Source organism: Protopterus annectens, chromosome 11.part0 (assembly GCF_019279795.1).
Source record: "Protopterus annectens isolate FY-2018-M chromosome 11.part0, PAN1.0, whole genome shotgun sequence".
Taxonomy (NCBI): Eukaryota; Metazoa; Chordata; order Ceratodontiformes; family Protopteridae; genus Protopterus; species Protopterus annectens.
Genome location: NC_056745.1, coordinates 1,210,983,634 through 1,211,008,486, shown reverse-complemented (window position 1 = coordinate 1,211,008,486; position 24,853 = coordinate 1,210,983,634). Strand labels below are relative to the sequence as shown.

The 24,853-nt window shown below is 38.9% G+C and overlaps 1 protein-coding gene across 1 annotated transcript in view; it reads right to left on the bottom strand.

Moving 5' to 3' along the window:
* DENND6B (DENN domain containing 6B) overlaps positions 1-24,853 on the bottom strand; it is a 1,114,433-nt gene that overhangs the window by 384,322 nt on the left and 705,258 nt on the right. Inside the window, exon 6 of the mRNA XM_044088568.1 lies at positions 18,214-18,319. Coding sequence (XP_043944503.1) covers positions 18,214-18,319 — 106 coding nt within the window. The remainder of the gene's footprint in view (positions 1-18,213; positions 18,320-24,853) is intronic.

Sequence of the window (24,853 nt, the reverse complement as noted above, 5' to 3'; positions counted from 1 at the left end):
TACTGATCAGAGATGCCTTCCCTTTTTGGGATTTTGCCTGTCATGTAGTAGCTTCCTCCTTCTATTGTATAGTTTGTTTATGGCTGGGGTCCACCAGACAGGACGTCTGCCTTTGGAGGATTGGGTCTTGGTTTTATTTGGGATTGTGATGATCCATGCATTCCTGAAGGTGTTCATAGAATGCATTTATAAAGGATTTTGTGGTCTGGGCCATATTATCCATAGGCCCGGGGGCTTTGAAGGATTCCACCTCGGTTTTGAGGAGTGTGAAATTTGCTTTAGAGAAGTTTTTCACTGTGGTTTTCTGGGCATGGGGTGGGGTCGGGAAGTGAATATCCAGTGAGATTAGTTTATGGTCTGATCTTACCAGTGAGGGATAGACTTCTGGTCTGGAGCATAGAGTCCCCATGTTGGTGATGATCAGGTCCAGTATGTTTTCCCCTCTTGTGGGAGTGGTAACAAATTGTTCCATAGCATTTGAGTTTAAAAATTCTAAACCTTTGGGCTAGGGTGTTGTAGCGAGAGTAATACTCCCAGTCTATGGTTGGGTAGTTGAAGTCGCACAATATAATGGTGTTTGTAGAGACCATCATATTTTCCAGTGTTCTCAGGAAGGCCGAGTGGGGTACCTGGGTTTGGGAGGGTGGTCTGTAGCAGGCTATAAACTGGAGGGCAGTTTTACCCACTGTTAGTTGCACATGGATAGTGTCTGATGCTTCGTGTGCCACCAACCTGGAGGTGTGGGTATCTTTGATGAATATTGATACTCCTCCTTTGGTTCGGTCCAAGTTTTGGGGAAAAGCATGGTATGAGGTCTAACCTGGTAGTGCTGTGGTGCTCTCGAGAGCCTTGAACCAGGTTTCTGTTACTGAACAGATATCGATGTTCTCCATGCTAAGGAGAATTTCGAGTGCTGCATCTTGAGGTTTAGACTTCTGGCTGAGTAGCATTACTCTTAGTTTCTTATCCCTTGTGATACCTATGGAGGTGGGTTTGTCTTTTGAGCCTTGCCTAAAAAAGGCACTATGGGGGTAGCAAGAGCCTTTGCCAATATCCGAAAGCCCAGGCGTGACAGGTGCAAGCCGTCCCTAGCGAAGCATCGTGGCTTGTCGAGCATGTCATCCCAGGCTGACAAGCATTGGATCCCCTTTGAATGACACCAGTACTTAAGCCAATTGTTGAAATTGATAATCTTGTCTTCATACTGTGGCATCATTCTTGGTGAGGGTAAGATGCTACTCAAGGTCAGTGTCATACCGGCCTGGGCTACATGCTGAGAGAGCTCCTCTATGTCTCTTTTCATGTAGTCCAGGGAGGTACGTCTCAGGTCATTCACACCAGCATGGACAATGACCGAGTCATATTTGTACTTGCCTTGGAGTGACCTGAGTGCTTGTGTTATGTGGCAGATCCTAGCGCCCGATAGACAGCTCACTGTGACCTTCTCCTTGTTCAGCCTGGTGAGTGGGACGTCAGTGTGCCTGATGATAGAGTCACCTATTACAAGTGTATCAGGTGTGTTGTTTAGCCTGAAGGGTTGTGACTGTTTGGCACACTGGCTTTGTGAGCTATGTATTGCACGTGTTTTGTTTTGGGGTAGCGGTTGCTTGGGTGTCTGCTTTGGAGGTCTCTGCTGCTAAGGCAGATTTTTATTTAGAGACTCCAAGTATGTTTTTGTGTGTTTATGTGTTTGGTTTGCTGTTGTGGTAGGTCTATGTGAGACTGGAATTGTAGTGAGTGTGGTTTCCTCCTCCTCCTGACTGGTTACGCCAGTACTGAGTTGAGAGAGCTTAGCCTCCAGTATGGCGATATGGTTGCATCTCTCACGTGTTGGAATTTGTTGGGAGGAGGAGAGGGTTGTCTGTGTACATTAGGCAGTTGTAACATTGCCTCAAGATTCCCAGGTTCACCAGCTGGACCGGAGAGGAGATTGACAACTGACCTTTGGACATGCTAGAATAGTATTGGGAATTCCTTTATAATTGAAAAAAGGGCCAATGGGGAACAAGTTACTCAAGGGGAGTTTGTGAGGGTGTAGTGCTTTTAATTTTTTAGTGCTGACTTATATAATTGCTTTAGTGAGCAAGTGCTAGGCTTTAGCGTAGGAATAGGGTGTTTATTATGAGAACTAGATCAGTTCCAAGGCTCAAACCCAAATAAGTGGCGCTGCTCAATGCCGCGCTATGCACAAATTCTTAAAATGTAGTGTTAGACTTACTACACTATAAATCCCAGTTAACAAAAGGATCACAACCTGACTATTTTGCATACCTCAATTCAAGATACATAAATATGTTTTTTGAATCTTCTTTGTGTTATTATGCAAGGTCCAATAAGCATAAGTCCCATTTTTAGCAGTGATCTGAAAGCACTAAAAAGCTGTACATCTTACTAATCAGTCAAACATACGGAACTGAAGCTTATGGGAATCAAACAGAGGTCAAGTGGACACAAAACTTCGCAATCTGATCTGTATAAATACAAAATAACGCTCAACTGCTATAACAACATCTGTAGCATTTTAAAATGCTACATGCTAAGAATTTAAACTCATTTCAATAATTTCATATCTAAATAATTATAAAAATGTACACCAATTACGTTCTGGTATTCTTTATCAATGGCTCTACAGGCAGCATGTTCATGTTTGGTGCTAGAAAATCAGAAGGCTGAGGGCTCTATTTCCACTCCAGATAACTTGATTAATTTTCAAACTGGTGCCTCTACAGTACAGCATTAGGTGGTGCCGCACTCCTGGGTGTGTCATCCTTGACAGAAGATGTTAAACTGAGGTCCCATCTGCTTGAGTTATTGGTAGCTCAGGTGGATGTAAAAGATCCCATGGTACCTATCAAAAAGAGTAGGGATACTACCGCAATGCCTTGGCCAAATTTCCCCTAACAGTATACCTACCACCTCTGGTTTTCCCTAAAACAGGCTATTAGTCTGACAAAACTAAAATGGTCTTCAAAAAATAAATAAAAAATAGATAAACAGTGCATATATTTTAACATTGTTAGCTCCTGGTAAATGACATGCATGGAATATAGCTAGATTTTATCTGGAAGTTTAGCAGACAAGATTAAAGCTATGAGCTGTTTAAAAGCATTACACAGTGGCCCAAAGTTTGATTCCCATGTTCTCCACTTGCAAACTGTACAGTTCATATCTAATCACTTAACCAGACAGTACATCCTGAAACAGGCATTTATGCCTGATTGATTTACCAAGTTAACAATACATAAAATAAAAATAAAGATAGGATTATCTGTGCTACACAATGCATGATCATTCTGCTCCACAAGGAGGTTAGAACAAGAGTGGCAATGGTGAGCTGGTACCCAGCAATCCAGCAGGAGTTAGCGTAGACTAGTGCTAAAAAATTAATGAATGCTCTTGTTGGACATTACATTCTAGGCCCAGTCTAATGTTGTACAATCAGCATCAAGACTCAAATGGAGGCACAGTGGGTTCATACAAAATGTAGTCCCATGAACAGATGGGATATCTGACAGGGGTCATTAACAAAAAAAGATCTCCAAGAAAGATCACGTACATTTTTAAGGAGATAATGCAAGCAGCCCCGGAGTCACCAATAAGTGCAAAACCACTTGTCAGCGTAAAGTGAATTTATTGTAAACAAGGCAAAAAAGGTTAAAAAGTATTCCAAATGTAACTAGTATTAACTGAATAGGTTAAGCGCTTTCACCCAACCACGTTGGGCTTCATCAGAACATCTTATAATACAATTAACAAGGCTTATAAATCTTTTTTGGCACCAAGAATTTAAAAATATTTAAAGAAACAGTATCCATTGTTATACACAAATTGATCAACATTCTATGTAGAACTGAATGAGCTACATCCTAGTAATACAATCAATCCTATCATAAATGTACAAGTTTTCTATCTGAATATATTACTATGTGTACATGTGTAAAAATCTGTTAACCAGTTTACTGTGTAATTTAATTTAATCCTGACTTGCGCTCAGGATTAAATCTAACCTGTGGAACTTGTTTAATTTGCTTACTTATGTAATCTCTGTAAATAGTCTGTTTGTAATATGTAATGCTGGTATTATGTAATGCTGTATCTGCTTACCCCTTGGAGTTTTTCTCCCCGGGCCTCCGCTGAAAATGGACATGCATCCAGTCGGACTATCCCGGTCAACAAATGTAAAATAAAATAAATAAAAATAAATCTGATATGGTGCAATATTTATGCAAAGGAGAAAGCCAAGTTAATTAATACAGAGAAGGCAGTCTCAAAGATATTCAAAGAGAAATACAAGGAAAGACATCCAGATATGGAAAATTTCACAATAAAAAAATTAATATCACAAAGATGGAATGTAGAAAAGAAGACTAGTAAAGCAGAAGTTAAAGAAATAGAAGTTGAAATTATTGAGTGCCTGCAAACTGAAGGATTTGATGTAGAAGGTCTAACACAGGTTACATCACAGCATGATGGAGAGAGTCCCCAGAATAAGGAGAAGCAGGAAGATCAGGAAACATCTGAAGAAGAAATATGGACATGGGAAAGGAAAAGAGATTTAATATGGTGTAATACTTATGCCAAGGAGAAAGCAAACCTAACCAATACAAAAAGAGCAGCACCAAAGATATTTGAAGAGAAATAAAGGCAAAGGAATCCGGGTATGGAAAACTTTACAATACAGAAAATAAGAAGACTAAGGGGGAAAGTAGAAAAGGAGATTAGTAATGGACAAGTTAAATAAATAGAAACTGAGGTTATGGAGCACCTGCAAAGTGAAGGATTCAGTGTAGTAAATCTACTGCAGAAAGCACCACAACAGGACAGAGCAATGAATATGCAAATTAAGGAAACCAGTGGAACAGGAAGCAATTGGTTAGGTGCCATATCAAAATATTTTGCAGCCTTCCAGAGGAAACCAGTATAAACATTATTATGAAGCTAGACAGCAAGGGAAGGAACAGGAAACTGTGGAAACTCTGATGCAGCCAATGTTGAGGAGTGATAGGCCAGTGAATTCCTATATGACAAAACAACTGATGGCATAGGATGAAAGTGAAGAAAAGGTGGCACAGGAAGATGCTATAGAACTCTCTACGGAATGTCTGCAGGAAGTGGAAAATAAAGGATGTGCCCTCAGTCTGCAAGAAAATGAACTAAGGGAAGAGTTGCTTGATTTAACAGACATAGATATATTAAGATCAATGAAAGAAATTGACTGCAGAAGGTCAACAAAAGCCCAAAAGTTAGAAGTCTGATAAAACAAATGAGCACAGTAATTAGGGCTGTCCACAGAGATCCATGCGATATAACAGAAGTAAACAGGATATATTACTGTGCAGTTAACTAATAACTGATAAAGATCTACTGCAAGAACACAAGGGTAGTGAGGCAATGGAAGGGAAGAAATCAAATACCAACATGGAAGTATTGAACAGAAAAAAAATATAAAGCAACTAAGACAAGAAGTGTTGCTGTCAGAAGACTATAGAAGAGGGAATAGATCAACAAAAATACTAAGAAAGACATGATAAAAGCAATGCACAATATTAAAACAGACCAGGATCTATTATGCACTATTGCAAATAAACTAAAAATTTCAGTACCGCTGGAAAAACTTACAAGATACACAAACAAGTATAAAGGAAACATACAAAATAAGCAATTTACTGATGACAGAAAAAAGTTTTACAGAGAATTGGGAAACAAGGAAAAATGAATTGAACCGCCACTAAAAAAGAAGAAATAGATGCACTTTGCTTAAGTATCTATGACGATCCTGTGGAACACAACAAAGATGCTAATGGATAAAAGAAGTAAAAGAAAGAATAAGAAGTTTAAAGGTACAGGATATGAAAATGGATGAAGTAACAGCCAGAGAGATTGAAACAAAGTTAAGAAAAGCTTCTAATTGGAAAACCCCAGGCCTAGATGCAGTACCTAACTTTTGGTTAAAAGTATTAACATCTATGTATGAAGATTTAGCTATGAGTAAGAACTATTCATGTGTGCACCCTGAACAGACATCAACCGGGCTAACAACAGGTAAAATGTCTCTACGGCCGGCTTTTCAACAATCACCAAAACCAAAGAAAAGAAAAAAGCAGTGGGAGAATACGATGCACAGAGTCCACTTAAAGTTCCAAGGCAATCAGATAAAGTGCCATTCTTAAAATCAAAACATTTTATACAAAATTATATTGTTATTAACCAATCATATTGGGCTTCCAATTAAAATGAGAGACCAGTTAAATTTCAGCATTGTGTCTCGTGCTGGTTAGTGCATTCATATTCATTCAGTTAAGAAGTTAAAATCCGCTGTCTTAATAAATATATACTAAAATCAAAAGTTTTATTTAAAAAAAACATTTAAATTCATTTATTAATTTATTAAAATTATATAATGTCATTCAAAGGTGTTTGTGTTTGTTTTAGTAATTCATTGATAATGAAAGTGTAGTCTAAGATTCTCATACTTTCTTCTTATTTACTGTACAATAGTGCCATCTACTGACCTTATTTATAATAGTTTATAAGGTCATATTTTAGCAGCTTTTAACTTTAAAAGTGGCAGAATGGAAATATTTTCATTCAATCCTGGGGGTCTGTTGGCTTCCAAAGCCAATTGCCACCATAATTCTTTAAAACCAATGTTTTCCTACCAGGGACCCCCTCTTATATCAATTTTAACTTGGTCTAACACAAAAAATCTGTATTTATATTCCTTGCAGACAAGTGAGTGTTTAAAAAGGGCATTGGTTTCCTTGCATTTTTTGATTTCGTAGGTATGTTCATAAATCCTCTTTTTTAAGGAGCGTTCTGTCTTGCCCACATAGTAAGAAGAACACTCCATGCAAATTGCAAGGTATACCAATCCCTTAGACTCACAGTTAAAATATCCTTTACTGTGTAGCCACATATTTCTACTATCCAAGTAAATTTTTTCTTGGTTAGTTATGTATTCACATTGTCTGCATTTTCCACATTTGTATGTGCCTATTTTTCCAAGATTACCCCTTTCACCTTTGTACCTTGGGTTCCCTGTTTCTAACAAGTTCTTTATATTGGTTGAGTTCTTAAACACCACCTTTAGGTTGAAATCAAATAGTCCATCCAAATCTGAAAAGGTTTTGAACTTTTCCCATTCTTTTTGAAACAGGTCTTTTACTTTCCTGTTAAGAGCATTATATTCAAGTATGAGTGCTTGTTGATAATTTCCTTTCTTTTGTGGAATGTTTTTGTGAGGGATTTGTGTTTCTTCTTTAAGTCCTAATATGGGTTTGAATGTTCCACTTCTGGCTTTAGCCACCTCCATCCTATATTCCATAATGAATTCCTTGGGATATCCTCTATCCAGGAACATTCGTTCCAATCTATCACATTCTTTTTTAAATTCATCGTCAGTACTCGTCATTCTAGACCCTCTGACGAACTGTCCCTTCACCAAGTTTCTTTTACAATGATGTGGATGTCCACTGTCAAAATGAAGGAAGGAATTGACATACGTATCTTTCCTATACACTCTAGTTTCTATGGAATTCAAGTTTTTGATAATTTCTATGTCTAGGTAAGCAATATTTGTGTTAGATGTGGTATATGTGAATTTCAAAAAATCAGTTGTTTCTCCTATATATGAAATAAATTCTTCGAGTTTACCATAATCACCAGTCCAAAAAATAATGATGTCGTCAAGGAACCTTTTATACAACTTGCAAAATTTAAAATATTCGGATTCAAATACAAACTTTTCCTCCCAGTTGGCGAGGACTAGATTGGCAAATGTAGGTGCACAGGCTGCGCCCATTACAACTCCCTGGGTTTGTTGAAAAAACTCTCCTTGATGAACCAAAAAGTTGTTCCTTAACACCATGTCCATCAAGCCTGTGCACGCTATTTTGTCCTCGTGTGTCATTTTGTTGTCCTTGAATACTTCCTCTTCAAACATTTTAATACTCTCCGTATGGTATTGATCCAAATAAATCCACCACATCTATAGTCACAAATAACATGTCTTGGTCAGGTAACTCTGGGTCTAGTTCTCTTAATAGGTCCCATGAGTCCCTCAATATCGCCTCTTTATTTGTCCATATATGTTTCGTTTTTGTGTCAACGAATATAGCTAAAGGTGTTGTTTTGGATCCTTCAGCTGACACAATGGGTCTAAAGGGGGGGGTCACTAGTGTTCTTGTGTATTTTCGGAATACCGAAAATAACAGGTATTTTGGGCTTGTTAACTTTCAAGAAGGAAAGCATTTTTTCATCTATAACTGCTTCTATAGCCATATCATTCAAACTCATGTCTATTTTGTGATAGGCTAAATTTATCTCATTTCGAGAAACTGTCCTGTATTTTGTTTCATCAGTTAATATTTCATTCATTTTACCTTCATAATCAATTACTTCCATTATGACCACTCCACCCCCTTTGTCAGGTTTCATAACCCTAACACCTTCATTGTGTCTGAGTTCTTCCAATATCTCCTTTTCTTTTCTTTCTAAATTATTTGTGTATCTCACTTTTTTATCACATCTTTTGATTACATTTTCCATGACATGTTCAAAATTTCTAAGTTGTGCATGGATGGGTGGATTAAACGTAGATTTTCTTTTTAATATTCTTTGTTCTACCGTAACATTTATTTTCTCCCTGTCAATACCATACTCTTCCTTCTTAAATAACAATTCAAGGTTCATTTTTCTTAAAAACAGTTTTATGTCTAGGGAGGTTTGTATTCTATTCCCTTTCACAAAAGGAATAAACTTAAAGCCTCTTTCCAACAGAGAAAAATGTTCTTTCTTGAGTTCGATGTTACTATAATTGTATATACTGAACCCATTCAGTGTATACTTGTTCCCAGTCTTCTCAATGTTGTGTGCCCTACTATTCCCACTGTCGGGTGGGGGGTTTAGTACATATACCTCCCCCTTCCCCTTATCCCCCCTCGCCTGTGAAAATTTCCATTATTCTCTCTGTTAGGACTGTTGTGTTGCCTTTCTAAGGGTGGGAAATCTTCATCATAATCCATAAATTGGTTATTTCTAAAAGGTTCACTTTGTTTTGTCCATACATTTAAAGCTCCTTCCCCTCCTTTTTTATTAAACTTTTGGTAAGAGGGTATGTTATTGGTGACAGGTTAACAACAGGTAAAACAATGCTCCTGCTTAAGAGTAAACCTGCAAGCTGCCCTAAAAATTATAAACCAATAACTTATCTTCCAATGATATATAAACTATACAAGGGAATTGATGCTGACAGAGTTTATAGTCATTTAGAAGAAAACTCAATTATGGCAGCAGAACAAAAGGGCAATAAAAAGAAATTCATATGGAACAGAGGATTATTTGCTGTTAAATAAAGTCATAGTGGAGAACTGTAAAAATGGGAAGAATCTAAGTATGGCATGGATTGACTACAAAAAAAGCATTTGATAGTATTCCACATTCATGGATAAAAAAATGTATAAGATACACCCTACACTGATCGATTACATTACAGTGACCATGAAACAATGGCAGACCACTTTTCAATTAAGTCATGATAAAAGACAAATTATTAGCCCAGGGATACAAATTCAAAGATTCCAGGCTGAATCTCGGTCACTGTTGCTAATCTGGCTTGCCCTTAACCCATTAAGCTATCTGCCTAACAGCTTAGGCCATGATTATAATTTGGCTCCTAGAAAACAACAAAGTCTGAAGACTTCTCATCTTCTCTTTGTCAATTATTTAAAACTGTATAGCACATCAGATGAGGAACTGAAAGCACAGCTGCAGGTTGCCAAAACTTTTTCAGATTATTTTAGAATGTCATTTGGCCTTGATAAATGTGCAAATGCACCCTTTAAAGCAGGAAACTGCAGTACCAGGAAAACATCAGTTCAGGAGAAGAATGTAATATAACAGAACTTGAGCAAGAGGGGGTGTATAAATATTTAGGAACTGATGAAGGATCAGCAATAAAATATGAACAAATGTGAGTAAAACTTAGTAAGGAATATTTTAGAAGACTTAAATTAATCCTGAAAACAGCAATGAAATCTAGGAACAAAATCCAAGCTATAAACCAGTTTGCTCTTCCTGTCCTAACTTAGAGTTTTGGAGTGATTGATTGGCCTCAAAATGTGTTGGATAGATTAGATATTAAAACAAGAATGATGCTTCATGCTCACCAGATGATCTATAAAAATCAATGCATACCAAGATTATATATTCCCAGTTTCCTTAAGAGGGATGAGCCTCCTTGAAATTGTTTTACATGTACAGATCTGCAACTGTGGGACTCAACACATATCTGTTGACCTCACAAGACCTAAACGTAGTGAAAGTTTTGAAACATGAGGAGAATAAATCTAAGATGACTTTTACGCTTAACCTAGCAGAAGCATATCAGCTTCAAGCAGGGATGGAAATCAAACCAGGAGACAAAAGTCAGGCAACAACTGAATGTGCCATAAAACAAAAGAAAGAACATAAAGTGAAGGACCAGATGAAATGGCAAGAAATGTGGAAAATGCATAAATATAGTTGCAAGTATAGAAAACTTCTGGAAGAACCTCATGTTGATCAGGAACGAACACAGGAATGGTTAAGGAGAGGTAAATTCAAACCATGAGATGAAAGGTTAATATTGGCGGCTCAAGACAGAGAGCTATGTACATGCTGGTTTACATAGTCCATTGAACATGTGGGAGAAACAGACAAATGTAGATTTTGTAAAACCGAACTGGAAACAGTCGCATACCTCGTTGATGGTTGTGATATACTAATGACAGAAGGACTGTATACTGAAAGGCATAATAATGTGGTGAGACTGTTGCACTGGGGATTGTGCAAACATTATGATTTTGAAGTGGCTGAAAAGCACTGGAAACATGAGCCACAAAGCATCATAGAAAATGAAGAAGTTTATATCACATTGGATCAACCATTACCAACAATCAAAAGATAGATGCTAGAAAACTGGATATAGTAGTCCAAGAAAAGAAGACAAAAGTAGCATGGATCATTGAAATCTCCACACCCAGTGACTACAGTATCCTGCATAGAGAGACACAAAGCCATAAAATAGGATCTGCAAGCAGAAATGAGAGCTATGTGGAAGAAGGATACCCAGCTAGCTCCAACAGTAGTAGGAGCAACAGGGTCTTATAAAAAAAGTCTACAATCATATTTAGATGTGTTACCAATATATGTAACTCCACACAAACTGCAGAAGGAGTCATTACTGGGCATATTGCGGGTGCTGCGAAGAGCATGTTTGGCTGACATCAAAGAGTGAAACAATACTAATTTCATGAACTTTAATCATACTTTGACTTAAGAATGGGGTCCATTCCCATCATGGTTGTAGGAACCCAAAAGATTTGGAGAAATTAAAAAAGGGAAAGACTAGACTGCAAAGTTTAATTAGATAAAGAGCCATGACTGCCATGCACTTTATGAATACTCTTGAGGCCAAAGAAAGGCCACATCACAAGGTTCAAAACTGGAAATCATCTGTAGTACAGACAAAGGAATATCTGGCATGCCTTCCTGATTCTGATATGTAGGCAGGTGCTCTAAAAATCCAGCAGCAGTCTGGCAGTTAGTGCATATGGTTAAGGCAGTGAGATGTAAGTCCTGGGCACAGGGGTTGATTCCCTCAGCTCTCACTTGTGGATTGGAGTATGGCATAGAGATTATAGTGTGTATCTCACAGACACAAAGTACAAGGAGTGATTTTCACCGTTGGTTATTTTCTGGTTACTGGTTAGGCAATCAATAGTCTGCAGACTGATTTGCCTAGTATTTACCTATGAACCTAAGACACAGCCTGTCTCCTTTGGATACAAGAGGAAGAACAGTCCAGAAGGTGATTGTGCATAATTTCTGCCTTGCTACAAAGATATTCAAACTACTAAGATCTAGTATGGGATCAGACCCATAGTTCTATGGTAATTAGACAGGGTATGGGGAAATTCACTTACACCGAAGATTTTGTTGTAATAATAATGGGGCAGTCTATTTGGCCTTATGTGGACAGTGTTCAGCATTTTACATTGGGAAAACTAAACTAAAAAGAATATATCAGCACATTTATGACATCAAGAAGAATGACAATAGAAATGCTTTGTTTAGACACATAAAACGGAATCCCATGCACCAGTTTAAGTTTTGTGTAATTGACCAAGTCAATTTGGGGGAACGGGGGGGGGGGGGGGGCAAGTGAAGATTTTATCTAAAGTTTGTGGAATTGAAATGGCAATTAAGGACTAATATAAAAACAAAAAATAGCCAAGACTAGAAGGTACAAAAAAGAATTTAATATGACAGTAAGCGCTTTCGTGGGCACAGATACACCCACTTCTTCAGACTGTTCAACAAAACTAATACACCACATTTAAATAGGTAACAAAATAAGCAGGACAGTCAGATGTTTAAAAAGGTCCAATAGGACTTAGAAAACAATCAAACAACAGATAATTAAAATACTGCTTATAAAATGTTTAAATACAGATATAGTATAAAATCTGAAATTACCAAGAAACTGCATGTCTCTAAACTACATTAGTTTATACAAAATACACATTCTAAAGGTAAAAACATTCTAAAGATAAAAATACTATCTCATCAAATTTCTTAGTTTTAGAATGCAAGCTACTGAGCATGTATCATTTAACCCTGGGTATCTGAATGCATCTAGTCTGAGCTGCCAATATAATTCTCGCTGCTCTAGCCATAAAGAAAATGGTCCTCCTCTAATATGAGAACAGATCTGGTCAATAATCCTAAAGGAGAATGAATGGCCAGGGTTATTGAGTATATGTTTAGCTAAGGCATTCTTAGCTTTCCTGTTCTTAATAGCATATTGATGCTCATATATGCGTTCCTTAAGTTTCCAATCCGTCTTACCTATGTAGACACCTAAGCAGGAATTACACTTAGCTAAGTACACACACCCCTTAGAATTGCAGTTATACCTCCCCTTGCAAACAATATTTGTATTATTTGTAAAACTCAAGAACGAACTGGAACACAATAAGAGTAGGCTGCACTGTTAAAATAATTTAATGGAATCACAGATAAAATTTAAAATGACCCACCTTCTTCAGATCACACAGCGGAACAAAAGAAACTTTTATTTATACATCTATGAATATTGGATGTCCAATAGACATGAAGTGCATTATTTAAATGCTTAAATTGTCATAGCGACCTTAAAGTAAAATCGCTACCCATGAGTTTTTTGCTTACACTGCTGTCTGATACATAAACACATAAAAATAATAACAAAATTCACAAAACCTTTGGTGAGCCAAAAGGACACTTAAACTGGCGCTATTTGTATTAGATTTACTGCAAGGTTTTGTGAATTTTGTTCATTCCAGCTAGCGATCTTTTAATTTACATCAATATTAATTTTTGTACTTGGACAATCTGGATATAGCCTGCCTTAATGTCAAACATGATATTCTTTTGCTTACTTGCAATGTAACAAGTAGGAAATGCATTATATATTTATTATTTTTATGTGTTTATGTATCCGACAGCAGTGTAAGCAAAAAACTCATGGGTAGCGATTTTACTTTAAGGTCGCTATGACAATTTAAGCATTTAAATAATGCACTTCATGTCTATTGGACATCCAATATTCATAGATGTATAAATAAAAGTTTCTTTTGTTCCGCTGTGTGATCTGAAGAAGGTGGGTTATTTTACCCGCCGAAAGCGCTAATTTTATCTGTGATTTCATTAAATTATTTTAACAGTACAGCCTACTCTTATTGTGTTCCAGTTCGTTCTTGAGTTTTACAAAGTTTATTTGGAATATTTGTATTATTAACTTGATACGTGATACATCTTCTAACTTTCGTTCGGAGTCTGTGATTTGCGTAAGCGACACAGGGGTTACCCGAATCCCGGACATTAACAACTGGTTGACTGACAACTTCACCTTTTCTACAGCATTAGATCAATTACCTTCAACGACTGGAGTGTATCAAGGTGAGCAGGTCAACATTTTTACTAATCTTAAAAACTTTGACAACATTTTAGTGAAACTAAAAAAGACTCAATTAGAGATATTGTACTTTCAAGAATGTTTGAAACTCAAGATAGTTCCCAAAGGCCTTCGCCACCATCAATAGCCAACTGGTCTGGTAGTCAATTCACAGTTCCATAAGGACCTTCTTGTACTTTTTGATCGGCAAGGCTTTCCTTCTTGTACTTTTTGATCGGCAAGGCTTTGAGTTACTTAACTTAATGATCAAACATTATGCAATACTGGTTGAAGCTCTGAGCAGACAAGTGTCAGAACTCGATGAAACTATTAAATTGGACTCAGAGTTTGTTCGCTATAAATACCACAATATAAGGATAAAATGATTGACTTCAACAATTGGCTAAGCTTATGGTGTCATTCAAAGGGGATCCAGTATCTGTCTGCCTGGGATGACATGATTGACAGACCACGATGCTTTGCCAGAGATGGTCTGCACCTGTCGCCCCTGGGATTCAGGTTACTGGCTAAGGCTCTTGCCACCCCTATAGTGCCTTTTTTAGGCAAACTTCAAAGGACAAAACCACCACCGTAACAGGTACAAGCATGCAAAATCTGAAGGTAATGCTACTCAATGCTAGAAGTCTAAACCTCAAAATGCACTCTCTCGAGGCACTCCTAAAATGGAGAACATCGATATCTGTGCAGTAACTGAGACCTGGTTCAAGGCTCCAAAGAGCACCCCTGCAATACCAGGCTACAACTCTTACCACACTTTTCGGCCACCAAACCAGGACCAAAACAATAAAGGTGGTGGAGTGTCAATATTCACCAAAGATATTCACACCACCAGGCTAGTTGGCCAACACAATGTGTCTGAAATTCTCCAAGTGCAACTAACACTAGGTAAGACTGCAATACAAATTGTAGCTTGCTACAGATCCCCCACCATACCCCAAGATTCTCACTACACCTTTCTAAACATACTGGAAAATATTAAGATAGAACCAAACACCCTAATACTGGGTGATTTTAACTACCCTGCCATTAACTGGGAAAACTACTCATGTCCCAACACCTTTGCACAACGGTTCTTGGAATTCATAAATTCCAACGCCCTGGATCAACTAATCCATAGTCCCACCAGGGCTCCAATATCCTAGACCTGGTCATTACCAACATGGGAAATCAATGCTCCATACCTATGGTCACACCCTCGTTAGTCAGGTCTGACCATAAGCTAATCACCCTTAACATCCACATCCCACCCCCAACCCCCAATAAAGAAACAACCATAAAAAACTTCTCCAAAGCCAACTTCATGCTACTCAAGTCAGAAGTGACAAACTTCATGACACCCATGTAGACGAGAACTGAAAGTTCAACTGCTGAATCCTACACTAAGGCACTGTACGAGCACATCCACTCATGCATGAATCGTGCCATCCCAAATAGAACCAAAATGCTCTCATCCAAAAAAAGGAAGCCAATCTGGTGGTCCCCTGCCATAAACAAACTTTACAACAAAAGGAAGAAACTTTTGCAGAAAAGAGGAAAATCCCGGGATGCAAAAAACTCCCTTACTAGCCTCAGTAAGAAACTGAGATGCCTCATAAAATCCTCCAAAGCTAGTTACGAAAATAAAATTGCCAAAGATTCCAAAGACAACCACAAAGCATTCTATAACTATGTCAAGAATCTAAATGGCAATGCTCAGATCTGCTATGAGCTAAAACAGAATGGCATTAAATATACTGATCCAAAGGATATTGCCAATATCCTGGCAGATCGATTCAGTGCCAACTTCACCCCCCTCTCACCCCCTAAATGGCCCATCTCAATACCGGAAGATTGCCAAATTCCAGTAATAACGGCCACACAGGTACAAAACGCACTCTCTAAAGCCAAGAATACAGCATCCATGGGAACAGATGACATCCCGGGCTGTGTACTACATGAACTACAATATGAACTGGCACCTCACCTAAGTGTCATGTTTAATCATAGCCTCACCTCAGGTTTCATGCCCACTGAGTGGCGCAGAGCTACAGTTATCCCAATCCACAAGGGGGTATCCACCTTGGATGCCGGAAACTACCATCCCATCAGTCTGACAAGCCTTATCTGCAAGGCCATGGAGCGTATTTATCATGGAACTTATAAACAAAGACATTGGCAACCTTCAAACACTGGACCCCACCCAGTTTGTGTTTGTGAAGGGCCGATCTTGTCTCCTGAACCTGATTGACTTCTTTGAATCAGTCTCCAGAGCCATGGACAAGGGTAAGGTGGTCCACACAGCCTATCTAGACCTTGCCAAGGCCTTTGACACCATCCCCCACTCTGGAATCATAGATAAACTTACTAGGTTGGGCATTAATCCCTATGTCACCCAATGGGTTGCTAAATGGCTTACTGATAGAACCCACACTGTAAAAGTAGCCGACTCCAAATCCAGCTCCAGACAAGTGACAAGTGGAGTACCTCAGGGTTCAGTTCTGGGGCCGCTCTTGTTTGGCATCTACTTCTCTGAAGTACAGGTCAACACTAAGGGAATCTGGCTAACAAAGTTTGCAGATGACTGCAAACTGGGAGCCATTATTGAATCCCCAAATGATGTGGATACTCTACAAAAGGGCCTTACAGAAACAGATGCTTGGTGCCAGAGCCATGGGCTTAAGCTCAATGCCAAGAAATGTATTGTTATCCCCTTTGGGAAAAAACATGTATCCATGAATTACCATATAGGTGACAGTACACTAAACACAGAAAGTGTGATAAGAGACTTAGGGACACAGGTGGACAGTGGTCTCACCTTCGATAACCACATCGCCATAACAGTCAGGAAATCCTTCTATGTGGCACACCTCATCACGAAGGGCTTTTCATCCAGAAAAAAGGAGGTCATTGTCCCACTGTACTCATCCCTCATTAGACCCATTATAGAATACAAAGCCCCATTTGGTATGTACCTCTCAAGACATCTGCAACAACTGGAAAGGCCTCAGAAATACCTCACTAAAAGAATCACAGGCCTAAAGCAGATGCCCTACACTGACCGCCTTAAAAAACTCCAGCTATACTCTGTCGCATATCGTCTACTCAGAGGCGATCTCTGCTTAACATACAAGGCCAATATTCTATCTCTGATAACTGATCTGTTAATTCTATATTTAATAACTTACAGTGTATATAATTGAAAGTCAGGCTATTGCAAATATTGTATATAGTTTAAAATGATATTTAAAAATATTATGTAAATGTTATTTTAATAGATTTGAGGAAAAAAAATATAACATAAAAAATAAAACTATTCATAAAATACATTTAAATTTTTTTCATTACTTCCTTTAAAATTAAATAGCATAAAGTATGAAAAACATTCCTAAACAATTCTTTAGATTAAGTTATAGGTTTAATAGTACAGATGTTGCAATGTAAGATTTCAAATAATTTGAAGCCCCCCCCCATCCATATAAAGAAAGAAAATACCTTTTTAATATTCCACTGAAATTTGTTAAAACATGAAACTATGTATTTACTGCTATAGATGCTATATCCAAAGAAACCTAATAAGCATATAATTCTATCTTATAAATTAAACGTATTTGTACCAAAATATAAAGCACAATGATGAATTAGAAAAAGGAATGGCAGCCACATATGATGCGTAGAACAGCTTGATTAGATGCTTCACATTTATTACTTGTCCATTGCTTCAGCCCAATGAAACAATGGCACGGCATTTCAATCTTCTTTTTAACTGCTGGCCATTCATGTGTCAGAAGCATGTTACTTAAGCTCCAGTCCCTTTGGTCTGTGTCTGTATTTATTTTATATAGCATTCTTACATTTTTTTCTGCAATTTCTTTTTTACAAGAAAAAAAGAGTAAACTATCTTCAAACATCTTCCTCTTTGCCTAGCAGTTTGGGCTATTTCATTACTGCATGGCAAATGCTGAAGGGAATAAAGTTCCAGATTCTACAATGTAGTAGGCTTAGGTGGTTTAATGCCCAGCATTTGCCCCTGTAAAGAATGAATAAGCAATGAGCAATGGAAACCCCCCCCCCCCATGGCTTACAGCCAGGGAAGGAAGTTAAAAAAATGTATCACAACACATTTTGACAGCTCCAGACATAATCAGAATATACTAGCTACTAACCTGAAGGTCCAAGAACACTTTCACTGGTGCATCTATACAGTAACCTGAAGGACAATTACCATAATTGGTTCCTACCTGCCTCAAGACATGGTTCCAGCTTCTCAAAGTACTCCGGTGCAATTAGCTGCAACAGTGAGTGGAACAGGTTCACAAAGGGAAGACGGGAGATGAGAACTAAGGACTGAAGGCAGAAAAAACATTACATTAGGACTGTAAAAAAGATGGATATAAAATGTAGTTACAGAGAGTATATTCAGGTCAGTAAATTTAACAGAAAACATTATATGAAGCTAGCCACAATCAAACAATATGCAAGTGGTAAGAAAAATAGACTTTGTACTACTCTTTTGAAAAGGAAAAAAAAGGAAAAAATAATTAGTGAAAAATGTCAGCCAATTCACAGCTCTAAAAAAAATTTGAAGAAAGAAACTGCTGCCATTTAAATACACAACACACACAGACACACATACATCCATGAATCGTTTCCTGATAGATATGCCTATATACATACAGTAAACTCTCTGTTAACTGAAACTCAAGAAACCGGCAGAAAAAAAATCAAAGTACTACTGTACAACTTTTGTGTGTTGCACTTTCTGCCCCCCCCCCCCCCCGGAGAAACATACTTTATGTTTTTATAGTTTTAGAAAGGAAGATAGGAATAAATTCCCCCTCTCCCCAACGTGTGTGTGTGTGTACATATGTGTACACATATATATATATATATATATATATATATATATATACACACACACACACATACACACACACACACACACACACACACACACACATATATATCTCATTTCCTCTCTGCTTTCACTGGCTTGTGTGTGTAAGCACAAAATTATCATTTTGTGAAATCACTCCCCTTCAACTATTTAAATTTATTGGCCTTCCTACTGTATTCCATAGTACCAGAATACAAAAGAGACCACCCCCTTTCAATCTATCTTGCTGTTTTAAAAATAGTGACTCTCCACTAAAACTTAACTTTTTAGACAGGTAAAACTTAAGTTACCTACTTTCACATCTAACTTATCTAGTGCACACTGCAGTGTTTAAGATAAACCATTTTTTTTCATCTTACCTTTAAGCATCCCTGTGACTAGCACTTGCTCTAATACCTGCTGGAAAGTCCTAGGAAGCCTTAAACTGATACAGTCACTCAACTTTCCTTGTTAATAAGGAGAAATTAATCGTAGGCACTAAACAGCCTATAATTGCAAAGTACCTTGCTAAGGCAAGGGAAAGCAGCTCCTGTACTTTACAAAAAAAGTACCAAACCAGGCATGTCCAAGGGTCAGCTTCCAGTGATTTCTCCTGTCCACCTGGTGAATCTGGGCATAGTGGGGCAATGCGGCAATTGCCTCATGTACACAGGCAACCCTCTCCTCATACCACCCAACACTACAACCTGTGAGAGATGCACTTACATAGCCAAACTAGAAGCAAAGCTCTCTCCACCCAAGATTGTGCTAGACAGTCAAGAGGATAAGGTTCACACCTGCACTACACTTCAAGCAACACATAGCCCTTCTAAACCCACACCACCAACACCCACACATAGCAACATTAAATCCACATATGTAGAGGCCCTTAATTGTAACCTGCCCAAGCAACAAGGACCTCCGAAGGTGAAATGCAAACAAATACCAATCACAACCAAAGTGTCACATAGCTCACAACACCAGTGTGCCACCCAGCAGCAGCCCCAAAGACAAGACAACGTACCTAACACCTTAGTCATAGGTGACTCTACAGTCAGGCACACTGATGTCCCATTCACCAGGCTGAACAAGGAGAAAAATTACAGTCAGCTGCCTGTCAGGTGCCAGGATCCACCACATAACTCATGCACTCAAGTCACTCCACAACAAGTACACATATGACTCTGTCATTGTCCATGTTGGAGTGAATGACTTGAGATGTACCTCCCTGGACTACATGAAAAGAGACATGGAAGAGTTCTTGGATCATGTGGCCCAGGCAGGTATGACCCTAGCCCTGAGTAGCATCCTGCCTTCGCCCAGAACGATACCAAAATATAAGGACAAAATGATTGACCTCAACAAATGGTTAAGCTTCTGGTGTCATTTAAGGGTGATCTAGTATCTGTCTGCCTGGGACGACATGATCGACAGACCACGATGCTTTGCCAGAGATGGTCTACACCTGTCGCCCCTGGGATTCAGGTTACTGGCTAAGGCTCTTGCCACCCCTATAGTGCCTTTTTAGGCAAAGTTCACAGGACAAAACCACCACTGTAACAGGTACAGGCATGCAAATTCTGAAGGTAATGCTGCTCAGTGCTAGAAGTCTAAACCTCAAAATGCACTCTCTCGAGGCACTTCTAAAAATGGAGAACATTGATACCTGTGCAGTAACTGAGACCTAGTTCAAGGCACCAGAGAGCATCCCTGCAATACCAGGCTACAACTCTTACCACACTTTTCGGCCACCAAACCAGGACCGAAACACTAAAGGTGGAGGAGTGTCCATATTCACCAAGGATATTCACACCACCAGGCTAGTTGCCCAACACAATGCATCTGAAATTCTCCAGGTGCAACTAACACGAGCTAAGACTGCAATCCAAATTGTAGCTTGCTACAGATCCCCCACCATGCCCCAAGATTTTCACTACACCTTTCTAAATATATTGTAAAATATTAAGATACAAACAAACACCCTAATACTGGGTTATTTCAACTACCCTGCCATTAACTGGGAAAACTACTCATGTACCAACATCTTTGCCCAACGGTTCTTGGAATTCATAAATAGGCTGTGTACTACATGAACTACAAAATGAACTGGCACCTCACCTAAGTGTCATGTTTAATCATAGCCTCACCTCAGGCTTTATGCCCACTGAGTGGTGCACAGCTACATTTATCCCACTCCACAAGAGGGGATCCACATTGGATCCCGGGAACTACCACCCCATCAGTCTGACGAGCCTGATCTGCAAGGCCATGAAACGTATTATCATGGAACTTATATATAAAGACATTGGCAACCTTCAAACACTGGACCCCATCCAGTTCGGGTTCGTGAAGGGCCGATCTTGTCTCCTGAACCTGACTGACTTCTTCTAATCAGTCTCCAGAGCCGTGGACAAGGGTAAGGTGGTCCACACAGCCTATATGGACCTCGCCAAGGCCTTTGACACCATCCCCCACTCTGGAATCATAGAAAGACTTACTAAGCTGGGCATTAATCCCTATGTCATTCAATGGTTGTAGACTGGCTTACTGACAGAACCCAGATTGTAAAAGTAGCAGACTCCAAATCCACCTCCAGACAAGTGACAAGTGGAGTACCTCAGGGTTCACTCCTGGGACCGCTCTTGTTTGGCATCTACTTCTCTGAAGTACAGGCCAACAATAAGGGACTCTGGCTAACAAAGTTCGCAGATGACTGCAAACTAGAAGCCATTACTGAATATCCAAATGATGCGGCTACTCTACAAAAGGGCCTTACAGAAACAGATGCTTAGTGCTAGAGCCATGGGCTCAAGCTCAATGCCAAGAAATGTATAGTTATCCCCTTTGGGAAAAAACATGTACCCATGAATTACCACACAGGTGGCAGTACACTAAACACCGAAAGTGTGATGAGACTTAGGGACAAGTGTCTCACCTTCGATAACCACATCGCCACAACAGTCCGGAAATCCTTTTATGTGGCACACCTCATCACTAAGGGATTTTCATCCAGAAAAAAGGAGGTCATTGTCCCACTGTACTCATCCCTCATTAGACCCATTATAGAATGCAATGCCTCATTTGGTATGTACCTCTCAAGACATCTGCAACAACTAGAAAGGCCGCAGAAATACTTCACTAAAAGAATCACAGGCCTAAAGCAGAAGCCCTACACTGACCGCCTTAAAAAACTCCAGCTATACTCTGTCGCACATCATCTACTCAGAGGCGATCACTGCTTAACATACAAGGCCATGTCAAACTCAAAGCTGATGGACATGCTACACTTAAAGAAATCCTAATCCCTCAGAGCCACACGCTCCAGGGATCTAAACCTTGTCATCACAATAAACAAAACATGCTGGAGGGATAGGTTCCTGACCCACAGACTCCCCAAACTCTGGAACTGACTGCTCATACATGTCATCTCTTTGGCCCTCTTCAAAAGGAACCTTGACGACTGGATGGGAGAAAGGAAATTCACCCCGGGGATCAGTCGCTCTGCTAGACAGGGGTCCAGGGAAGTAAATAGTGTGGGAAGAAACAGCCAGGGAATTGTTATGGCTAGGCTTGTATAGGCCCCTAGGGCCGATAGCCTAGTACCAATCTATGAACCTATATATATATATATATATATATATATATATATATATATATATATATATAGTGTATATACCCACACATATATGTACATATACACATAAATGTGTGTGTGTGTGTGTGTGTGTGTGTTCATATATGTATTAAACATGTACATCTATATATATAAAGCATACATACACTTACATCAGATAAACAGTCAAGCATTTGCCATAACATTAGATCCGGAAGAACAGGTCCACCTCATTAACTAACAGGACAAAATACCTTGAAGGTCTAAGCAATTTAACATCAGAAACTCTCCAGGACTACTGACAACTTTATTCTAACTACAGTACTTTGCTAGTCAACTTCATCTTTAGGTCACTGGTAGGCCATGCTAAGGAGAAACCGTGGTGCAGCAGGTAGTGTTTCTACCTCACAGCAAGAAGTTTTCTAGTTGGGTTCTCGAATTAGGTGCCTTCTGTGTGGAGTCTGCATATGGTTGTGTGCATTTCCTTCGGGTGCTCCAGTTTCCTCCCACATTACAAAGACATACAGTAGGTGGATAGGGTCACTAAACTATCAGTGGGTGTGAGTGCATGAATGTGTGATATGGAAGAAAGACATTGCAACCTACTTCCATTTCCCCCTTAGCATTGTAATCTCTGCAGACAGCAGTGGCTGCCCACAGAGTCACTACAGAAATTGGCTGCAATTCAGAAGCGAGAGGGAGAGAGGTCATTTAAGATGAAGTTAATCAAAGGATAGGAAGTCTTGGTGAAGACTGCTTGATTAGTGAGTGCATCAGCAGAATTCTGTAGGGTGTAAAGACACAACGGTCACTGTAGACAACATAAATAAGGACTCTTTTAGGTCTCCTCTGTTGCAGGGTGATGTGAGTAATTAACAATGATGGACGTGCTTATCTAAATAAAATATTATGCCAAGTATATAACATTTGCTTCTGAAGTGAGCAAATCAATCCTTATTAACCGTCAAGACAGAGTTATCTTCTTAGGTGGTGCCTTATAGTAATGTACCCCAATGACTGTGTTCTTGAAGGAGGACTAAAATCTAGAAATAACTTCCAGCTTGTTGTGTCTTGTAATAGTGTTCAGTGAGCCCCATGAAAATGCAATGCAAATATCATCCACTGATACACCTTGAGAAAGATCGTGAGGTATCAACTCCCTGGCTGAATTAGCTTTCAATCTGAAAGAAAAAGGTTACCTGCATTTTTCATACCAAAACTTAATATAATTAGCCAAGCACCTGAGCAGGATAATTTCTTAAACATTTGAGTCCAATTTCTCATTTGAAATTAAAAGGAACACTTGAGAATATTTTTTCATAGATTTGGCTCCATTCAGAAAAAAATAAGCCTGCATCTAAACGCCCATACAATGAATGAATAAATGAAGTAATTAATGAAGTATTTTCTTACATAACATTTATTCTGAAAATAATTCAGGCAGATGAACCAATTGACTGACGTGATTTGGTAACTACCTTGGATATGAAGAAAGGGTTAATACATAAGGGCACCCTTCTCCTTGTGGAAATTTAAATAAGGAGAACTGATGCAAGGCCTTGAAATCCAGAGACTCTTCTGGCATTGATAATGGCTACTGAAAGTAAGGCCCCCTTTACCACAGATACCGTAACTCCTGTCCACTGATTCATATGGATGAAGTGACAACATCTGCAAAACAAATTAAAGATCACAGGGTGGGAATGTATGCATCCTAGGAGGATGAATGATGGAAGAACTTCTACAAAAAGAAATACAACTTCTCACTGAGGAAAAGGGAAGGGAAATAGCCCCTTGGTGAAATTCAGATATTACACCCTAAGGTTTTTTAGTAGAAGAATAAATTTAACCAGAAACAAAAACAGAGAATAACAATCCACACAACTGCAATAAAGTGGTCCAGGCTTTAGCAGGAGCCCATATCATAAGATCTGTCCTTTGTTTTTTTTAATGTCTTCTTAGTATTGGGACTCCAGACAGACGTTGACATTTCAACCACCTTATCATGAAAAGCAGGCTTACTGGCCATTAGCAGAAGTGGAATAACCATGAAGCTAATCAAAGGGTAGGAAGGCCTCAGTGAGGTTTGTTTGATAAGTGCATCAGCAGATTTCAAGACACAACAGTCTCTCCAGGCAATGAAAATAAAAGACAGGGAATTAATTCATTATGGGGCTAACAACAGACTATGAGAATGACCATGGGCTTGCATAGTTTGACTTTCTGAATGAATTTCAAAATAAGGTAAAATAGGGGAAAGGTACATAGTATTCTTGTGGCTCATTTTTCTCATGAACGTTTCTTTAAAACATTCTCCCTAAGGAGGAATGAGAGAGAGAAGTTGCTGCATTTGGCACTACTCAGGGAGGCATCATAGCAAGATGCCCCCAGT